This window comes from Orycteropus afer, unplaced genomic scaffold, assembly GCF_000298275.1.
Source record: "Orycteropus afer afer isolate SDZICR_OR568_19922 unplaced genomic scaffold, OryAfe1.0 scaffold00366, whole genome shotgun sequence".
NCBI classification, from domain to species: Eukaryota; Metazoa; Chordata; class Mammalia; order Tubulidentata; family Orycteropodidae; genus Orycteropus; species Orycteropus afer.
Genome location: NW_006921953.1, coordinates 59,944 through 82,259, shown reverse-complemented (window position 1 = coordinate 82,259; position 22,316 = coordinate 59,944). Strand labels below are relative to the sequence as shown.

The 22,316-nt window shown below is 39.4% G+C and overlaps 1 protein-coding gene across 1 annotated transcript in view; it reads right to left on the bottom strand.

Annotated features, from left to right (window-relative positions):
- FAF2 (Fas associated factor family member 2) overlaps positions 1 to 21,955 on the bottom strand; it is a 77,637-nt gene extending 55,682 nt beyond the window's left edge. Inside the window, exon 1 of the mRNA XM_007952930.2 lies at positions 21,893 to 21,955. Within this exon, the coding sequence (XP_007951121.1) occupies positions 21,893 to 21,955 (63 nt within the window). The remainder of the gene's footprint in view (positions 1 to 21,892) is intronic.
- Between the last annotated feature and the right edge of the window lie 361 nt (positions 21,956 to 22,316).

The window sequence follows — 22,316 nt, the reverse complement described above, 5'->3', positions numbered from 1 at the left end:
GCTCCTTGATGAAAGCATACAAATGCCAAAAAGTAAAGAAGTGCTCAAAACAAAACAAATATCCCAACAATGATGAGCTATGTCAAAGGGACACAGGAATGAACTGAAAGTTCACAATGGCCAAATCTGGAATAATTTGAGCAATAAAATAAAACACTAAAGGATTATAACTCTAAGTACAAAATAAGTATTCATGAGTTCATACAGATATGAACAAACACATCACTGAATAAATAAATGGAGAAAAGACAAATCTCATGTAGAAGTATTACAAATGATGTATGTAGATACTTCACCATCAAGGAGGTGAAGCACAACTCCTCACTTCATGAAGGTAGGCTGCAGAGTAACTTTGCTCTAAAATGTACAGTATGGAAAAGGTGGTCTTACTTCCAAAAATCAATTACCCCAGTCTAATCATAAGAAAAATATCAGCCAAATTCCAGGTGTGGGGTATCCTATCAAATACTTGATTAGTACTCTTCTAAACTGCCAAGATCATCAAAAACTTTGTTTTTCTGAGAAATGTCAGTCAAGAGAAATCTAAAAACACACGTGAGTACCAAATGTTTTATGGTATCCTGGGTGAGATCCTGAAAATCTAAGGATATCAGAATAATGTATGAACTTTACTTAATAATAATGTATCAATTATTTGTTCATTAATTGTGACAAATGTACCATACTAACAATGCAAGATGTTATTAATAGGGCTAATAATAGGAGCACTGAGTACATGGGAATTTTCCACACTATCTTTGTACATTTTCTGTAAATCTCAATCTATTCTGAAATTAAGTTTATTTAAAAAGTAAAAAAAATTAACTAACTTGGGATGAAACCTCTGAGACAGAACAAGTCTGGCACGTTGGCTGATAAGGTAAGAGACACAGCAGGGGAGAGATCATTCATCTACAACAATGTTTCTTAAAGTCAAGTGCATAGGAGAAGCACCTGAGTTGGCTTAAAACAACAAAAAAAAAACCCCTATAGATGCCTATACCTCTCCCAATGTAATTTAATCAGCTTGTTTATTTATTTATTCATGGGAGGGGTGGCTTCTAGGTAATTCTAATGTGCAGCTAGGGCTGAGAATCACTAATCTAGAACCTTAATTCTAAATTTAGTAGTTTGTTTTTGGAAGGTTTCAGGGAGGTTAGTGACATGATCATATATGCATTTTGTAAGAAGTCTTCTGGCTACTGTGGGAAGTATTAATTGTAGAGGGTATAGGAGAGAGCAAGACACAGCAAGGAAATATAGAAAAGTCCAAGGGGAAGAGAATGGTGGCTTAGAACAGGACAGCAGTGAAGAGGAAAGAAGTGAGCAGAACTGAGACATATTCTGGAGGTAGAACCAAAAGGATCAGATGGTGTTATTAATATGTGGAAGTGAAGAAGAGATATATTAAGGTGGACTCAAATGCTTGAGCAAATGAGATTACAGTATCATTTATTAAGAATGGGGAAAGCTGTTGAAATAATTTTGCTTATCTTTGTGAGAAACATTATTTACAGTAAGAAGAGAGTACTTAAAAATAAGGGGAAGTGGAAAAAGACTGCCAAAAAAAGATGAATGTAAAGATTTATGATGTCACAATGTTAAACACATTGCATGGGAATGGACCGTCTGACCTGAGTGTTAGCCAGCAGGATGGCTTCTAGTGATCGATCCAAAGGTCAAATGAACAAGTACTGAACTCACTTGGCATCAGCTTTCTGAAAATGGTTGCCTCCAAAACCAGACAGGTTCCCTACCTGGGTTTTCTCTCAGTTTTATATTTTGTAAACCTACTATTAAAGAAAATTTAAATACTAGAGAAAGATAAGGGATGTGGGGATTCCTTATGGTCCTAATCACTATTCATACAACTAATTGGCATTTTAGTTTATTTCCTTCCACTTCCCCACCTTCCAAGTAAAGGATTTAGGGTTTTGATTCAAACCCCTCCCCCAGTCCCTGATACTTTTTTTTTTTTTTAAATTGTAGGAGATAGGCTTTCTTTCTTTCTAGAATCCATCTTTGCTTTATGACCTTTGTAAGAATCTTCTGGTATTTTCTTTTCTGGCTTGGGAACCAACTCCTCTTTCTACCCAACCCTTCCCAATGCCAGCCCACCTTCCTCTATCACTGCATACAGGCAGGTGTGGGGAACCTTCTCTATTTTTTCTTCTCTGTAAGACTGCTCTCTCTTAGATGTGCACAATGTTGAACACTCCTAATGATTATATGAAGTATTTCTTTATGCATTAGTCTTTATAACCATTTTAATGGTTACACAATATTCCAACTGGTTATAAGAATTTCTATATAGATATTACAATTGCTTCCAACTTTTCACTATGAAAACAGCAATTTTATGAACATCTCTGTTTAAAGTTTCCCTATATTTAAGATTTTTTTCCTCAGGATTCAGTTAGAATTCTGGGTCAAGGAATATGCATATTTTTAAAGTTCTTGATACATATTGCCAAAATACATTTCAAAAGTAATGGATTCACTTCTCAAGTTTACACCGGATAGGGCTAGTTTCAATGTGAGTCAAAAGCTAAATTATGTCTCAAGTCAATTTTCATTCCCATTCCAATGCCACCATAACTTTTTCAATGCCAGTGCTGTTCAGAAAGAAAAAATATTGCAGTTTTGGCTGGAGATATTGCATTAGCCTTGCTACCAATTCTTTTCTTGGCAATAACATGTCTGGCTATCAGCACTTCTGGAAGAGAGATAAAAAAAATAGACAATGTTAGACTTAAAAACTTCTGTCATAGGTTTCAAGCTCCTCTCAAATTATCATTATTATTTTTAGAACTCAACAAATTCTAATGGTCTTTTAAAATGATTTTTCTTTTGAGGAGTAGATCTATTTCTCTCTATATCCCCAAGACCTAGTGCAGTGTCTAGCATACAGTAGGAAATATCTGAGATAGAGATTGCTATTTTGCCCATTTTCAATTGAGAATACTGAGGATCTCTAAAATGAAGTATGTAGAAGAACCCCCATACCAATTCAAGTACCTAGTAGGTGATCAATAAAAGGTTAGCTGAATTTACAATCTGTCCTAATTTGTTTGCTCTTTAGAACTGTGGTTTACATTTAGACCTACTGACATCTGAGATGACTTGAGATGGCACTAGGCAAAAAAGTTGCAATGGATGTAAAGGTTACTTTGGCACCTCCTTTACTCTCTAATCTCTCAGGGCAAGTATTTAATGTCATCAACTGCTACCACAAATCCTCCACTGGGTAGGTCCTTCCTTCCAGTCTGTCTTATCCTTTGCTCCAAGATTATCTCTGGCCCCTTCCTTATCTCATCAGAAGGAACGCCCCTTCCAAAAACTGCCCTCCTAAGGATTTAGGAAAGTACTATATTTGGCTAGGAGCTGTGGTGGTATAGTGAGTAAGTGATTGGCTGCTAACCAAAAAGCTAAAACTTCGAGCCCACCAGTGGCTCTGTGGGAGAAAGACGTGGTACTTTGCTCCTGTAAAGACTACAGTCTTGGAAACCCTATGGGATTGTTCTACTTTGGCCTATAAACTCAAACTCACTGCCACTGAGTCGGATCCAACTCACAGTGAACCCTCCTGGAGTTTCGGAAATAGATGGCTCAATCTTCCTTCCTAGGAGTGGCTGGTGGGGTTGAACCACCAGTCTTCTGGTAAATAGTCAAATGCCTTAGGCATTACACCACCAAAACTCCTACTCAGCCCTATAGGGTAGCTATAAATCAGAACAGACTTGAAAGCAATAGGTATGTGGTTACAGCCATTTACACAAGCGTGTGACTGACTAATAGCATTAGTGGGAAAAGCACTATTTATCTTTAGGACCAAAATACCCTGAATATCAATCAATCTCTAACTAAAATAGAAAATGGAGGAGTGTGTGCGAACTATCCTATACCCCTTCCCTACTCCAGGCTTCTAATCTCCTTCTCGCTTAAGTCAGAAGACTTAAGAAGGTGAACCACTTGGCGGCCTATGTTTGAAATACTGTGATCCCTAGTCTCTCTTGCTGAAGTATAATTCAAAGAAGGTATCACAAACAATAGATGGTGCAGTATTTAATCAGATGTCTCAATCAACTCTTGGATAAGGACTGGATAACTTGGTGTAATCATTTTGCTTTCCTAAGAAGTATTTCTCTTTACAAATACTGCAGGGGTTGGTGTGAAATACCTGCTGAATATAAAATGAATGTGCTCTGTAAAGTTTCACCCAAATCACAAGTAAAAACAAACAAACAAACCAACCCCCCACAACTGAACAAATACTAAACCCCCAAAATAAATAAATGATCTCTTATAAAAACCAAAAACCCAAACTCATTGCTGTTGAGTTGGATCAGGCTCACAGCGACCCCACCTTGGGTTTCCAAGACTGCCTCGAAAACCCAAGGAGGGGTCGCTATGAGTCGGGGCCGACTCGACGGCACATAACAACAACAACAACATCACTACGGAAGTAGATGGTCCAACCTTCCTTCCGACGAGTGGCTGGTGGGTTTGAACTGCCAGCTTTGTACTCTCTATATTCTATTTAGCTTAATGGCTCTAGCTTACTAATTGAGGATGCGTATTTAAGTTTTTGCTTTCAGGTATTTCCAGATAGACACCTGACCAAAAAAAAAAAAAAAAAAAAAAACAACCCAAAGGACCTTTGTTCTCACCTTTCTACCACACAGATGGCTTTGCTTTATGCAACAGGCTCTGGTAGTGGCAGGAGATATTGAAGTTGAAGTCCTCTCAGGAAGTTAAGTGAGCACAGCTAGGCTCTGATCTTTAACCATAACTCTTACATTCTGATCTTTATTATTCACTTTATTATTCATTTAGTTACTAATTTCCAAAATGAAATACTAACAGTTCCCACTTATTAAGCAGTTATTAGCATGTAATACATATTACAAGTGACTCATGGGGCAGTGGTTAAGCACTCAGCTGCTACCTAAAATATTGATTGTTCAAACCCACTAGCAGATCCACAGGAGAAAGATGTGGCAGTCTGCTTCCATGAACATTACAGCCTTGGAAACCCTATGCGGTTGTTCTACTCTGTCCCACTGGGTCACTATGAATCTGAATCAACAACGGCCAATGGGTTTTTTGTTTTATTTTTTTGATTTAAGTATTAAAACCCTCATTTTCATCACACAGATAGCCAAAGATCCAAGAGAATCCTTACATACCTTATTTAAGAATATCCAAATGTTATGTGTGGTCTTTAAGGTTATGTGTCAGCTTGGCTGGGCTCGGTTTTGAGTAGCTGGGCAACTGGATGTAGTTATTCCCCATGGTGAGATTGGTAATTAACTCCATGGTGGAATCCACTGGAGTAGCTGAGTAGCTGCTTTAGGGATGTGGGTTGCTTCCAGTATGTAAGAAGCAACTTTGAGGAAGGTCTCTAACTTATGACATGCTTGAACCCTCAGCAGGCTGCGCATGCTGCCCCGTCAATCTTAGGACTTTTTCTGGACTTGAATCAATGGCCTGCCATGTGGTTTGGTAATAGTGGGACTGTGCCATTCTATTTGTTGACCTTGGGCTCATCAGCCTCAGCAGCCAGCAGCTGCCTGAGTGAAGAAAAGCCTCCAGCTTCAGTGAGCCAGAAGGAAGAGGTAGAGCTGAAGCCCAAGGATGAGGGGCTTTCCAGCCCCTAGAGCATGGCACTTTGAACTTGGACTTCTAGCCTCCCAAACTGTAAGAGAATAAACTCCTGTTTGTTCAAGCCATCCCATTTGTGGTATATCTTCTGTTAGAGCAGCACTAGGTAACCAAAACAGTAAGTGGTGGAGCTGAGACTGAGACTGAGAACTGATTATTCCAAAGAACTAGTGGACTGTGGGAACCTCAGCCTATGTGACCCTGAGACTAGAACTAGATGGTGCCTGGCTACCACAACCATCCACTTGGAAAGGGAGCAAAATATGACATCCTCGATAGAGTGGGAGAAAAAATGTGGAACAAAACTCAAAATTACAAAAAAGACCAGGCCTACCAGTCTAATAGTGACTAACGGAAAGCCCTGACACCATGACCCCTAGTCACCCTTCAGACCTGGAATTGAACTCATTCCCGTGGCTTCCAGCCAAACAACAGGCCTACAAGGTGTACATTCACCCCAGGTGGGTACACTCCTTAGAACAACCAACCATGAGAGATCATAATGGCAGCATTTGAACAGGAAGATAGCTCAGAAGGTAGGAATGCATAGGAAAGAGGGACACGGGAAAAAGGTAATCACAGGGAGGAAGTGGGAAGAGAGGTGCTACATTGTGGGGATTATAATCAATATCATGAAACAAAATGTGTATGAACTGTTGAATGGAAAGTGAATTTGATCTGTAAACTTTCACCCAAATCACAATGTAAATAAATAAACTATAAAAAGAAAAAGAAACCTACAATTGATTCTTTCCGTAGTAGAGGTTCTCGCCTGTGCTGCAATGTTTCCCATCATTACTTGGTTCATACATGTTAGAAAACAAGATGTTTTCAATATATTATGATGATGATAACAATAATAATCATATAACAACAAAAGTAAACAAATCATTAAGTCTTTCAGGGGCTACAGGGAACACATCAAAGTTCTAATATCAAGGCTCTCAGCTGAAAACTAGTGGAAACAGGTGTTTCACAGAAAGGTAAAAGCAAGCATGGAGACATGAGAGAAAATGGCATGTTAAGGGAGCTAAAAAGTACCACTGGACTAGAAATTGGAAAGGTTCAATTATGGGGTTTGACAGTGAAGTTGGGGTCAGATTATGAAGGGCAATGCTTTCATGTGATTCCAGGCAATGCAAAACAAAAACATCTTAAAGAGCAACATGATCAAATCTTTGTTAGAAAGATTATTCTGAAAAAAGTGCAAAGGCTTAATTGAAATCAGGGGCACCATTATTAAAAGCTACTGAAAGAGTCCAGAGAAGTGTAAAAGGGTAGTGGTAATGAAGATAGAGAAGAGGGTTAACTGAGGGGACAGGATTTTCGTTTGGCTTTTATTTCTTTAAATCCAGTGGGAACTTAACAAACATTTTAAAAAATATTCTCTAGACTTTAGCATGAAAGATTTTCTCTTCCACATATATTCCAGGACTGTGAGAAAATTTTCCAAAATTTTTTTGTTGGAAAATCTAAAGCCAACAGTCACTTCAATGTGCATAGTGATTTCAGCTATTTATCACTTCTGGCACCCTCTCAAATGGTAAGTTTAAACACACATACTACCTGAAGAATTAAACATCAAATCTTTATTATTTTACTACTTTATTTTTGATACTCATCTTAAGCAAAAATATTGGAGAAACAGCAACTTGAGTTCTTAAATACACAACGTAATCCTCATTTAGCCCCCAGAATTAAATACATCTTTATCAATACCCACCCGAAAGACTTCTAAAACAATGCAAGACTGAGAGAATTAGAATGTCATCATTTAGCAATGCCTAATAAAATCAAGAAGGCGCTCTGGTGGCACAGTGCCTAAGGCATTTGACTTCTAACCAGAAGACTGGCAGTTCAAACCCACCAGCCACTCCACGGAAGGAAGACTGGGCAATCTACTTCCGTAAAGATTTACTGCCTCGGAAACCCATAGGGGGTCGCTATGAGTTAGAAGCAACTCGATGGCAGTGAGTTTGGTTTTTTTTGGTAATAAAACCAAGGAGTCCCTGGGTGGTATAAGTATTTAATGTACTTGGCTGCTAACCAAAAGGCTGGAGGTTCAAGTCCACCCAGAGGCACCTCAGAAGAAAAGCCTGGCAATCTACTTCTGAAAAACCAGCCACTGAAAACCTTATGAAGCACAGTTTACTCTACATACAAAGTCACCATGAGTTGGAATTGACTCCATGACATTGAAGGCCAAAAGAAATATTTAACACCACATATAAAGCATTTTTGCTCCCTTCCCTCCTTCCACACACAAAAACAACAACAATGGAATGAGATCAAGCCTCTAGAACAACAACAATGGAATGAGATCAAGCCTCTAGGTCTAACTACCAGTTTATGGGAAATATAAAGGAACAGAGGAACACAGTAAATGTCATGTTCATGATGCAATCCACAAAATCCAGTCTGTGGGAAACTGGAACATAAAAACCCATTTCTTCAACAAATGAGTTGCAAGGAGTAAAAGAGAAAAGGAAGTAATGGATTAAATGTTTGAGTTATACTGGCCAGGCAATGAGTTTCTGTTAATGAAGGAGGAACAACTTAGAAAACAAAGGTGAGAATGGTCGCACAACTCAAAGAATGTAACCAATGTCCTTAAATCGTACATGTAAACACTGCTGAATCAGTGTGGGTTTTGCTGTGTATATTCAACAATCACCACAAAATCCACTATATGAAATAGAAAATCAGAACAGAATTAAAGAGAATGCTGACACACTGTGGAAAATGTTACAATGCTCAGTGAACAATTTGTGTAAAAACTGTCAAATGGTATCATAATTTGCTATGTCAACTTTCACTGAAAACACTATACACACACACACACACACACACATATGTATACGTATATGTATATGTATTTGTTGTTATTATGTGCCATCGAGTCAACCTGACTCACAGCGACCCCTCCTTGGGCTGCCGAGGCAGTATCACTACTGGTTGGGAAGTAGATTGCCCAACTTTCCTTCCAAGGAGTGGCTGGTGGGTTTGAACCACCAGCCTTCTGTTTACCAGTCAAGTGCCTTAGGCACTATGCTACCAGAGCTCCTAAACATAGCCATAAATCTTCATAATCTTGGATTAGGCCATGCTTTTGCAGATGTGACACCCAAAGCATAAGCAATAAAAGAAAAAAACAGATAAACTGGACTTCAAAATTAAAAACGTTTGTGCTTCAAAGGATTTCATAGAGAAAATAATTACAGACTCCAACCAGAACATCAACCTATGTACATTTATGCTCATACATTTAATCTTTTCTTTTACTCCAGTTCCAGTTGCTGTAAAGCTGACTCCGACTTCATGGCAACCCCGTGTGTGACAGAGAACTGTGCTCCATAGGATTTTCAAGGGCTGATTTTTCAGAAGCTGAGCACCAGCCAGTCTTCCAAGACACCTCTAGGTGGATTTGAACCTCTAACTTTTCAGTTAGCAGGGGAACATAGTAACATTTTGTGCTACCCAGGACTCCCTCCTTTTGCTATGAAAAAAAGAAACCGTGCTCATAACAAAGGCCAATCCCATCTCCTCTCACCTACTCAAGGGTATCTCAACACAATTCTTCCACCTCATCAAGTTCTCTCTCTAACGCATCTTCCTCATCAGCCTGCCAACATCCTGATAGTCCTTCCAAATTAAAAAAAAAAAAAAAAAATCAATCCCTCTTCTCTTCCAGCTTCTGCCCAATCCTTCCTTTTTACAGCAAAACCTGCTGAAATCTCTAACTTCTCTCTCATCTCATTCTCTCTTGAACTCACTCCAATGAAGTTTTAACTCCCAACATTCCAAAGAAACTTCTATTTAAGGTCACCAATGACCTCTACAATGTAAATCCAAAGGTCTGTTCTCAGTCCTCATGTTACTTCAGTTGATTTCTTGGATGCTTCCTTTCTCACTTGGCAACCATCTCTCCTCATTACACCCTCAGAAAGCTAAACACTGAAGTAACCCGGGCTTAGTCCTCTGATCTTTTCTCTTTTTATCATATGTAATTGTTCCTTAACAGTGCCTACACTAACCGAAGGCTGGTGGTTTGAACCTACCCAGAGGTGCCAGGTCACAGCACTGAAAACTTTATGGAGCAGTTCTACTCTGCATGCATGGGGTTACCATGAGTCAGAGTCAACTCGATGGCAACTAAAAACAAGTGATCTTATATACACTTTCCTATCTTTAAGTATTATCTATACGCTGATGACTCCCAAATTTGTTATCTCTAGCTCAGATCATTCTCTTGTGCTCTAGATTCATATATCTAATTGCCTACTTAACATCTTCACTTGGATATTTAATAGAAATCTCAAACTACACGTGACCAAAACTGAGCTCTTGATCTCACACCCAAACCCAAATGTGTTCCTACCAGTTTTCATCCTTTCAGTTAATGACTCTTCCATCCTTCCAGTTATTTAGGCCAACTGTCTTAGAAATATCCTTAATTTCTCCCTTTCTTTCTCATCCTATATACAATCCCTCAGAATATCCCATCCACTTTGACCATCAAAATATAGCTAAAATTACACTATTACTACCTCCTTCACACTGGTTCTGGATCACTGCAAAAACTGCCCATCTCTCTAAAAAGGCCAAACCAAACTAGTTGTCAGAGTTGATTCGGAATTCAAGACAACCCTAAGTGTTTCAGAGTAGAACTGTGTGTAACAGGGTTTTCAATGGCTATGATCTTTCAAAAACAGATCACCAGGCCTTTCTTCTGAAGCACCTCAGAGTAGACTTGAGCTGCCAACCCTCTGGTTAAGAGCTGAGTGCTTAACCCACCCAGGGTCTCCTAATTAATATCCCTACTTCCTTCCTTATCTCCTTTCAGGCTCTCCTCAAAACAGCTGGAGTGGTCCTATTAAATCAAATCAAGTCGTGTCATTATTTTTACTCAAAATCTCCCATGGTTATATACCTTAACTCAAAGTTAAAGCCAAAAATCCTTACAATGGCTTATGAGACCTTCTACGATCTGGTCCTCCCTTCATTTCTACCTCCTACCACTTTTCTCCTCTCTCTGGCTTCCTTGCCATTCCTGGACTAGGTCACACTTGACCATGGCTCAAGACTTTTGCATGCCCTCTTTCCTAGATATCCACCAGATTTGCTTCCTGATTTCCTTCAGGGTTCACCCAAATGACACTTTCTTAAGGCCTTCTCTTGACTATCCTATTTAATTTAAATTTAAAATCCTCCCTTCCTCAACATTCTCTATATTTTTCTCCAGAGCACTTATTACCATCTAACATATTACATACTTTACTTACTTACTTTGACTCTTATACGTCCCCTTCCACCAGAATGTGAGCTCGATGAGGGTAAGAATTATGTGTAATATACTACTGTATCCTGGGCCTCAAAGTGTAACCACCACATAGTGGGTGTTGAATAAATAAGAGCTGATTGAGAATGGGATAAAACTTTATGTACAAGGATATTACCTATAGTATTATTTGTATAATAATACCAAAATATTGAACTTGATTGTCTATTGTTTAAAAAAACTAGAAAGTAATAATGCTTAACATTCAAGTGCTTAATAATTGCCAGTGCTTTTTATATATTAACATTTTCTTAATTGTGGGAAAAATATATACAATGAAACCCTCACCAATTCAACAATTTCCACATGTATGATTCAGTGACACTGATTATATTCTTCATGTGTGCAACCTTTATTGTTATCCTCTTCTAAATCATTCCACCATCAATATAAACATAAGCAAAAATCCCTCCTTCCTCCTCCCTCCTAATTCTGGTAACCACTAATAATCTTTGGTTTCTATGTTTGCTTATTTCATGTAAGTGGGACCAGATCATACCATATTTGTCTTTTTGCAACTGACTTAATTTGCTCAGCACAGTGTTTTCTAGGATCATCCATGCAGTAGTAGGCATAACAACTTCATTTCTGCTTATGGTGGAGTAAGTATGTGTGTATGCATATACCAAATTGTATTTATCCATTCATCTGTTGATGGGCATTTAGGCTGTTTCCAGCTTTTGGCTATTGTGCAAAGTGCTGCAATGAACAACGGTATACTGATTTCTGTATGAGTTTTTGCTTTCACTTCTCTGGGTATAAACCTAGGATTGGGACTGTTGGGTCATATGCTACTATTATGTTCAGGTTTTTGAAGAACCACCAAATTGTCTTCCACAATGGCTGCATTCCCACCAACCATGAGTTAGGGTTCCAGTTTCTCCACAACCCCACCAATACTTGTTGTTTTCTGTTTTATTTTTTTTTAATCACAGGTCATTATGAGTTGGAATCCACTCGACAGCAGTGAGAGTTTTCTTCTAATGGGGGTAAGGCGGTATCTCACTGTGGTTTTGATTTGAATCTCCCTAAGGAGCTCTGGTAGCATAGTGCCTAAGGCACTTGACTGCTCACCAGAAGGCTGGCGGTTCAAACCCACCAACCACTCCTCGGAAGGAAGGTTGGGCAATCCTACTTCCGTAGTGATACTGCCTTCGAAACCCAAAGAGGGGTCGCTATGAGTCGGGGCCGACTCGACGGCAAACAACAACAACAACAATGGCTAAGGAAAGAGCTAAGGATAGTGCAATGGTTAAAGCATTTGGCTGCTAACCAAAATGTCGGTGGTTTGAACTCATGAGCCAGTCTGTGGGAGAAGATGAAGCAGTCTACTTCCATAAAGATTTGCAGCCCTGGAAACCCCGTGAGGTAGTTATACTTTGTCTTCTAAGTTCGCTATGAGTTTGAATCAACTCGACTGCAATGGTGTTCAATGGCTAATGACATCAAGCATCTTTTCATGTGCCTGTTGGCCATCTGAATATCCTCTTTGGTGAAACAGAGATAATAACATTTAATCATCAAAACAACGCCATGAATAGATCCCCCAAGAAGTGAGAGCCAAGACATGAATAGATATATTCACTGTAGCACTCTTCACAATTGCAGAGATGGAAACAACCTAAGTGCTCATCAGTGTAGGAATGGATAACCAAACTGTGGTTCATAAACACAATGGAATACTATGTAATGCTAAAGAATAATGTAGAAACCACGAAACACCACATAATGTGGATGAACTCAGAAGATATGCTGAGTGAAATAAGTCAATCACAGAAAAGCACACAATTGTATTAGCCCACTATAAAAGTCAAGGAAAGATTTATGTATGGAAGGAAATTTTCTTTATTGGTTACCAGAGATGGAAGGGGTAGGAAGGGAAAATTGCTGGATAATTAAAAAAAAAAAAGAAAAAAAGATTATTAGTCCGACTCCACGGCACATAGCAACAACAACAACAACAACAGGGTTAACAAGGAGGGGGGAAGGGGAAGCTTTTGTTTGTGGAGGCATTGAGTTTATGCAAATGGTGGTGGAATATTTTGGAAAACAATGGCAATAATGGCGGCACAACATGAAAAATATCATCAATGTCCCTGAGCTGTAAATGTGGAAGTTGTTTTGTTGGTGAATACCTTGGTGTTTTTGTTTTCACCACAATAAAGGTAAAATAATAAAAGATTTTTTAAAAGTCGTGATAAAAATGTAATAAATAAATAAATAAATGCATCTCTAGATTACACATGCGCGCGCGCGCGCACACACACACACACAAATAAATAAGGGGGGAGGGAGGAGACCAACACTGTGAAGGAGGCAATATTATTAATCCTATTTTACAGATGAAGGAACTAAGGTATCTGGAGGTTAAGTAAGTTGCCCAAGGTCACAAAATTAGTAATCGGAAAAGCCAGGATTCAAATTCAGGCGGCCTTCCTTCAGTAAAACCATTTACTATGTTGCCTTAAGTATAATATGCTCCTACCCATATAAAACAAAGACAGTAGAAGGCTTCTTACCCAATGAAAAAGGGATCCATAATTGATTGATTTAAAAGCTGCTTAAAGCAATTAAAAAAAGGAAAAAAAAAAGCATTACCTAACAATTGATTTCAACATAAAACATGCACATTTGTGCAGCAATCTTTTCATGAAAGATTTAGCCTTTTCTTTTGGGAATCAGTTCACTGGCATTCCTTGACGACTTCCTACCATAAACCACGTTCATAACACACTCATTTAATTTCTTTAAGTTGAGCAAAACTTCAAATACTTGCCAAACAATGAGTACCAAAAAACTCTATATCTCAATGATTTTTCCCAAAGTCTTTTTCAGTTATCTTGGCCATACCTAAGTGAACAGCAATTTTTAAAGCAACTTGCCCCTATAGCATGTTTCCAAAGCATTTAATTTAGTTCAGATAAATGAAAACTTTTTGCACTGGTATTTATTTTATTGGCTTACATAATATTTCATCAAATTTATATGGCAAAATATAAACAACACATACCAGTTTGAAATCAAACACAACTTACTTTTATCAAGAGTATGACTCAACTGATGGGAACAGAAATATTTGGGCATATTACAAAGTAGACCTTGAGGAATGGAAGGCATCTGTTCAACTAGTCAGTTAAATAAAGATTAGGGTAACACAACATCTACATTAAGTGCATGCATGTCTCCAGATGCAGAAAAAAGAAGTATATACAAAGATATACAACAAACTTGGAATTTGGATAAGGGAAAAAAAGAGATTTAATTATTTTTTTATACAATTGTATGTTGCAAAAAACATGCTTACTTGCAGATTTTTTTAAAAAGTGAAAAAGGAAAAGAATGTTCTGAAATACATAATGATACTCCAATTTTACAGATTAGAAAAGAAGTTCAAAAAAGTGAAAAGTTGCCCAAGGTCTCAGAACTCACCAAAAGCCAGGTTAGAAAGCTAATTGAGGTTTGCCCGGAGTTTCAAGCCTCATGTTTCCTCCACAATACCAAACTCCCTGACAAAAATCTCAAAAAGATTACTCTGATTTAAAAACAAAACAAACAAACAAACCATGAGTACAAAGCACCATGTAGTGCCCATCCACCCACCCACACACGCACACATACCTTTTTAGGTAATAAAAAGTCAGATGGAGCCAAAACAGAAATTTTCAAAGTCAGTTACAAACTTAAGTCTACTGCCCAGCGTTCAGGCTTAAATTTCTGTAATTTAAGAGAACAAGGCTCATATCCTATAATCACTGAAAAGGAAAGTTCTTACTCTTGTACAAGCAGAAAAGGGATCGTATTTTTCCTCAAATGGTCATGGCAAAGTTCCTTTAGTTCTTTCTCTGTCCAGGGCATCCTTCTCCAAGTGTTCAAAGAGCAATCCAGAGGCAGTTAATGAGTACATTAAGGAAGTCTGTTATATTTTAAAATTTGAGAAAATGGATCCTAATCTTAAAATGGCAAATTTATTCTGTAGCCAGCTGGGTCAGAAAGCAATCTCCCATATACCTGCAGTAGCTTTTAAAATCTATGTCCCTATTCTTCCCCATTTGAAATATCTTAAATCAAAGGTCTGTATTAATTATTTATACTCAACTGGTTCCAAAATAAATAGGAGAAAATGATAACTTGAGAAAAATCTTAGAAGACATCAACAGACCAAGATAAGAAGCACAATAAATGGGTCCGCACAATAAACGGGTCCTAGGGAGTTCCAAGACAGGTTGGGATGGCCTCCTGCCTAAGGCATTTGACTGCTAATCACAAGTCTGGCGGTTCAAACCCACCAGCCACTCCTTGCAAGCAAGACTGGGCGATCTACTTCTGGAGTCAGGCCTCCTCAGAAATGCAAAGAGGGGTTGCTAGGAGTCCAATCCACTCCAGGACAGTCAGTTGGGTTTCAGGAGCTTTGGTAGCATAGTGCCTAAGGCGCCTGACTGCTAATCAGAAGGCTGGTGGTTCAAACCCACCAGCCACTCTTCAGAAGGGAGGTCTTCCTCCAATCCTGACACTGTATTCTTCTTCATACAGTCCAACTTCTCAGATTACTTGCTCAGCACACAGATTTAATAAGTGTGGTAAAAAGATACAACCCTGATGCACACCCTTCCTGATTTTAAACCATGCACCATCTCCATGTTCTGTTTAAACAGCAGCCTCTACTCCCGTAGTGATACCGCCTCAGAAACCCAAGGAGGGGTCCGTATGAGTTGAGTCCGACTCGACAACACATAACAACAACAGGGAGTTCCAATCAACTCACATGTCTCTCTGTCTCTCTGTCTCTCTCTCTCTCTCTCTCTCTCGCGCGCGCGCGCGCACACGCACACACACACACACACAAAATGAAACAGAGAAAACCTGAGATTTTAAAAACATTTTACTTTTACTAATTTCACTATATCAAATGAGGCAATATATTGAGAACCAATTCCTGGCAAGTGTCATCCTGTTCTGTCCTGACCTCTGTGGAAACACCATACTGTTAAAAAAGCAAACCTGAAACTTACTGTTACGTCACAACCTAGTTGAAAAAACCTTAGATGGCTCCCCATGCCCACAGATTAGAGATTAAACCATTGCACACAACTTTGAGAAGCCTTCAAAATCTAGCTCTAACTTTATTTCCACACTTATCTCCCTCACCCAGTTTTCTAAATCCATCACAAGAGATACACTCCCATCTCTGTTATAGTGTGTGTTTCCTCAGCTTTGGACATCCTCCTGCCCACCACTTGTGAAAATTTTATTCATCCTTTGAAGTAGCAAGAGGTTGGCTATGAAGTACAGATCCAGATCCAAGAAAATTCTAATCCCATCTCAATTACATAATAGCTTAAAGACCTTGAGCAAATACTTCTAGAGATCTGTTTCCTCGCCTGCAAGCAAGCATACCACTATTGTACTTTACAAGGGTACTATGAGGATTAAACATAATGGTTACAAATTTTCTAGCACCATGCCTTAGGCATGTTGCTGTTGTTATGTGCTGTCGAGTCAGCCCAGACTCACAGCCACCCAGTATCACTATGGAAGTAGATCGCCCAACCTTCCTTCCGAGGAGTGGCTGGTGGGTTTGAACTTGGTTAGCAGTCAAGTGCCTTAGGCACTATGCTACAAGAGCATAGTAGATACTTAATGGTAACTACTAAGCCACCCTTCTTTCCTCCAGTAATTACTCTCACAGCACTTTGTTCATACCATATTATACCAAAACCCAAAACCAAACCCACTGCTATCAAGTCAATTCCTCTAGAACAGTACAGAACTGTCCCCAGAATTTCCAAGACTATAAATCTTAATGAAAGCAGACTGCCACATCTTTCTCCTGCAGGGCCTGGTTGGCTTGAACCATCAACCTTTTTGTTACCAGCCAAATGCTTTAACCACAGCGCCCACCACCACAGCTGCCAAGAGCACTAATAATCTCCCAAGACACTTATTATTTATATTTACGGATTTCTAAATCTCTTCCATTTACTACATGTGCAAATTTTTTTCACCTCTCAGAACTTCAGTTTCCTTATTAATAAAATGAACAGGGGTTAACATTTTAAAGCTATTAAGTCAAAAGAGTAAAAGTACATAAACTATCTGGAATAATTCTTGACATCTGCTGTTGCTGTTATTTTTAGATGCCATCAAGTTGGCTCCAACTCAGAGAGACTCTATACGTACAAGAGAACAAAACACTGCCTGATCCTGCATTATCTTCACAATTCCTGCTATACTTGAGCCCATCACTGCAGCCACTGTGTCAATCCATCTTTTCAGGGTCTTTCCCTTTTGTTGCTGACCCTCTAATTTATCAAGTACAATACCCTTCTCTATGGAATGGTTCCTTCTGACCATATGACTAAATTAGTAAAACAAAAGTCTGGCCATTCTCGCTTCCAAGGAGCATTCCTGGAATTCTTCTTCCAGGACAAATTTGTTCATTCTTCTGGCAGCCCACAGTATTTTTAACCAACATCATAATTCAAAGACATCAACCCTTCCTCAGTCTTCCTTAGTCACTGTCCAGCTTTCACACGTGTATGAGCTGATCAAAAACACCATGGCATTAGGCACACCTTAGTCTTCAGAGTGACATCTTTGTTCTTCAGCACTTTAAAGAGGTCTTTTGCCCAGTACAATACTACGTCTTATTTCCTGACTACTGCTTCCATGGAAGTTGACTGTGGATCCAAGTAAAATAAAATCCCTGACAATCTTTTCTCCATTTATCGTGATGTTGCTTATTGGTCCAGTTGTGAGGTGTAATCCATATTGAAGACTGTAGTTTTTATCTTCATCAGTAAATGCTTCAAATCATCCTCACTTTCAGCAAAGCAAGTTTATATCATATGCATATTGAGATTGTTAAGAAGTCTTCCTTCAATCCTGACACTGTGTTCTTCTTCATACAGTCCAACTTCTCAGATTACCTGCTCAGCATACAGATTTAATAAATGTGGTAAAAAGATACAACCCTGATGCACACCCTTCCTGATTTTAAACCATGCACCATCTCCATGTTGTGTTTAAACAGCAGCCTCTCAGTCTACATATAGGTTCCTCATGAGCACTAAATGTTCTGGAATTCTCATTCTTCGCAATGTTATCCATAATTTGTTATGATCTACAGTCAAATACCTTTGCATAGTCAGTGAAACACAGGAAAACATCTTTCTGGTGTTCTTTACTTGCACCCAAGAGATCCATCTGACATCAGCAATGATATCCTAAGTCCAAGAGAGCCAAAATATGACCTTGATTATATCCCAACTGAATTTAGACATCATCTGAAGAACAGATTTGACGCACTGAACACCAATGATCGAAAACCAGATGAGTTATGGGATGATATCAAGAACATCATACATGAAGAAAGCAAACAGTCATAAGAAAGACAGGAAGGGAAGAAAAGACCAAAATGGATGTCAAAAGACACTCTGAAGCATGCTCTTGAACAGAGTAGCTAAAGCAAATGGAAGAAATCATGAAATAAAAGAGCTGAACAGAATATTTCAAAGGGCAGCTTGAGAAAACAAAGTAAGATATTATAATGAAATGTACAAAGATCTGGAGTTAGAAAACCAAAAGGGAAGAAAACACTCAGCATTTCTCAAGTTGAAAGAACTGGGGAAAAAATTCAAGCCTCAAGTTGCAATACTAAAGGATTCTATGGGCAAAATACTGAATTTTGATGCAGGACACATCAAAAGAAGATGGAAGGAAAACACAGATTCACTGTACAAAAAAAAAAGAAAACCTGGTCAACATTCAACCATTTTAGGAGATAGCATATGATCAAGAACCAATGGTATTAAAGCAAGAAGTCCAAGCTGCAATGAAGGAATTGGTGAAAAACATGGTGCCAGGAATGGACGGAATACTCATTGAGATGTTTTAACAAACAGATGCAGCTGTGGAGGCGCTTACTCATTTATGCCAAGAAATATGGAAGACTGTTACCTGGTCAACTGACTGGAAAAGACTGTTATGTGTGCCCATTCCAAAGAAAGGTGATCCAACAGAATGCAGAAATTATTGAACAATATCATTAATTTCCACAAACAAGTAAAATTTTGCTGAAAGTAATTAAAAAAACAGTCACAGCAGTACACTGATGAGGAACTTCTAGAAATTCAAGCTGGATTCAGAAGAAGACGTGGAACAAGGGATATCTTTATACTTAAGTTTCAGAGAATGTTTAATGGTAATCTGGATGATGAATATGACTCAGAATTGCTTAAAAATATATGCATAAATATAAAATGCATTTGCCTCATTAAATCCAATTTCATAAAGTAATCTTAATACAACTTTAACCTACTACCCACATCTTGCTTATTGACTTAGAGGTCCACTGATCACAAAATGGAGATTCCTATGCATGTTATACCTCAGAAATGCTACCACATACTCATATCTTTGTCAGTCTGAGACTAGGCACATCATGATTTATAACTCACTCCATCTCATTACATATAAACAACATGGAGCTTAGCCTGAAGAGCTGTGAATAGTATAATGGTCTGTTAAAGCTAAACAAAACTCTGAAATTAGTGATCTACCAGGAAGTGGAAGCAGATTGTCTAATGCGTATGCGTTCTTTGATTCTAATTTGCTGTGCCATCAGTTTCTCTACTCAAAAACCCATTCCAAACTCATTGCTGCCAAGTCAATTCTGACTCAGAGCGATGCTGTAGGGAGTGTAGAACTGCCAAGGCTATAAATCTTTACAGAAGCAAATAGTCACATCTCCCTTCCACAGAGCGGCGATGGGTTTGAACCGCTGACCTTTTTGTTAGCAGTGGAGCACTTGACCACTGTGCCATCAGCGCTCTTTACACAAAACTCCAATTAAATGTTAACTTCTTTTATGACAGTGAGAGCAGAGGTGGTGGTTCAGTGGTAGAATTCCTCCCTTCTATGCAGGAAACCTGGGTTTCAGTCTCAGCCAATGTACCTAAAGCACAGTAACCACCCATCTGTCAGTAAATGCTTGCATGTTGTTATGATGCTAAACATGTTTCAGTGGAGCTTCCAGATTCAAATGGACTAGGACAAAAGCCCAGGTGATCTGCTTTTGAAAATCAGCCAATGAAAACCCTATGAATCACACACAATGATCCACTCTCTAACTGATCATGGGGATGGTGTAGGACCAAGTTTTGTTTTGTTCTATTGTACAGGGGGTTGCTAGGACTCAGGGACCAACTTGGAAGGCTGCTAACAACAACTTCAATGATAGGATTTTTCCTTTTGTACACTTACAACACATTGCTGGATTTAAGACAAAAAATAAACGCCTTCAAAATGAATGATAATGAAATCTATTCAAGGAAATTAGAGAAAAACGAGAACTTACACACCTATTCTCACACACAAAAAGACTTAATTTCACAGTGTTTGTATTACTGTCTCAGGTGTACACTAATATTTATATAGGTTCTGCAGCACAAAGTAAGGAGCCCAAGAGATTCTGGAAAGATGGACCTGGCTTTGAATCTAGCACTATCATTTACTAACTGTGTAACTAGACAAGTTACTTCCTAAACATCGATCCCTTTTCTGTAAAAAAGAGACTGTAACAGTATCAACTTCATAGGGTTATTGTATTAAATAAGGTATGGAAAATGTTTAACAGAAAACAATCAGTGCCATTGAATCGATTCTGACTCTTTAGTACTCTATAGGACAGAGCAGAACTGCCCCACAGGGTTTCCTAGGCTGTGAATCTTTCTTTATGGACACAGACCACCTCATCTTTCTCCTGCAGAACAGCTGCTAGGTTTGAACCACCAAACGCTGGGTTAGCAGCCAAATGTCTTAACCACTATGCCACCAAATGTCTTAACCACTATGCTCCTTAAAAGTACTTACAGTAATCTTAAGTAAGAAATGTATTCTACCTAACAGTGCCTAAGCACTAGAATTCTTGATAAATACTGCTGAATAAATGAATATTCAGCCCATTTTATACCAAGAAAAGTGCATCACTAATTTTATCTCTATACTAAGATTAACAGCAGCAATAATGTTTGGGAGCATTTTGCAGTTTACAAAGTCCTTCTGACATCTACATACTCTTATTCACTCTCCACAACATTCTTAGATGACATTTTTAAGATAAGCATTTTAGGAATAAGGAAACTGGTAGCCATCAGGATACAAACAGCAAAGGCTACCCACCCTAGTGGCTTCCCACAATCAGATTCTCAACTCTGAGGTAAGTGCCTAGTGCCAAATGCTCTTAAAACAACATCAACGACAAGGAGGCAGATCCCTGTTAAGTTACCATCCACCCCAAGTCCAGTCGATCACAGGAGTCCAGGAATAAGCCCCGCGTAATGTACTCAATCAGAAGCCACTGACGGTACTTATAATGTTGCACTGTTTCCTTACGTGGTGTCCTCCTACATCTTTAGGAGCTCCCAACACCAGCAGAGCGCACAAAACAGGACCTGACACCTAACAGCCCCTCAATAAATGTTTGTGGAAATGACACTGAATGACGACAGGATGCTTTCTAGAGACTAGAAGTGAAGCTAACTCTCCGATGGGGATCAAACATCTCGGGCAGAATACAGAGGAATAGTTGGGCGGAGAAGATCCAACCGGACTGGGAAGGATGGTTTAGGACTGGCACCGCTGAAGGAAACGAGGGAGTCTGATCCACTGAGGGTAGAGGAGCAGGGAGGAGGCGGGCCTGGCCGCAGAAGAGGCTGGAAGGCCGGCGAACAACAGAGACTCGGGGACCCACAGAAGCCGGGCAGTTGGCGCCTGGGGGGAGGGGGTCGCCTGAGAAAGATCCCGGGCCCAATATGAAGAGGATTCTGGGTTCCTCTAGGGACCCACCCCCATCCTGAGGCGGCATCTGCCGCACCGAGTACTCGCTGCTACCTGAAACTGTAGCAGCTTCTCTGTCTGCTCCTGGGTTAGATCCCGCTCCTCAGGCGCCGCCATTTTGCCGCCGCCTCTACGCTTCTGACCCGTCCGCACCGTCACCCGCCGGAACTGACCTCAGAGTCAACCACATCCGGTCGGAACGGCCACCGGGGTGCAACTGCGTCTGCGCATCTTGGCCCACCATCTGTAGCTCAACTGAGGTGAATGACAGTTCCCGCCGCCAGAGGGCTCCACTCTCGGGCTCAACCCGAACACTTTCGGAAACTGTCGAGGTACCCGGGTTATAAATCGACTTTACGACTAACTCAACGAACTGAGATCCCGAATGTGCCTCGAGGAGCTCTGGAAATTCCCGAATGTCACTAGGCTGATTTCGGCTTTTCCCTGCCAATTCTCTGGTAATCTCCGATATTCCTGA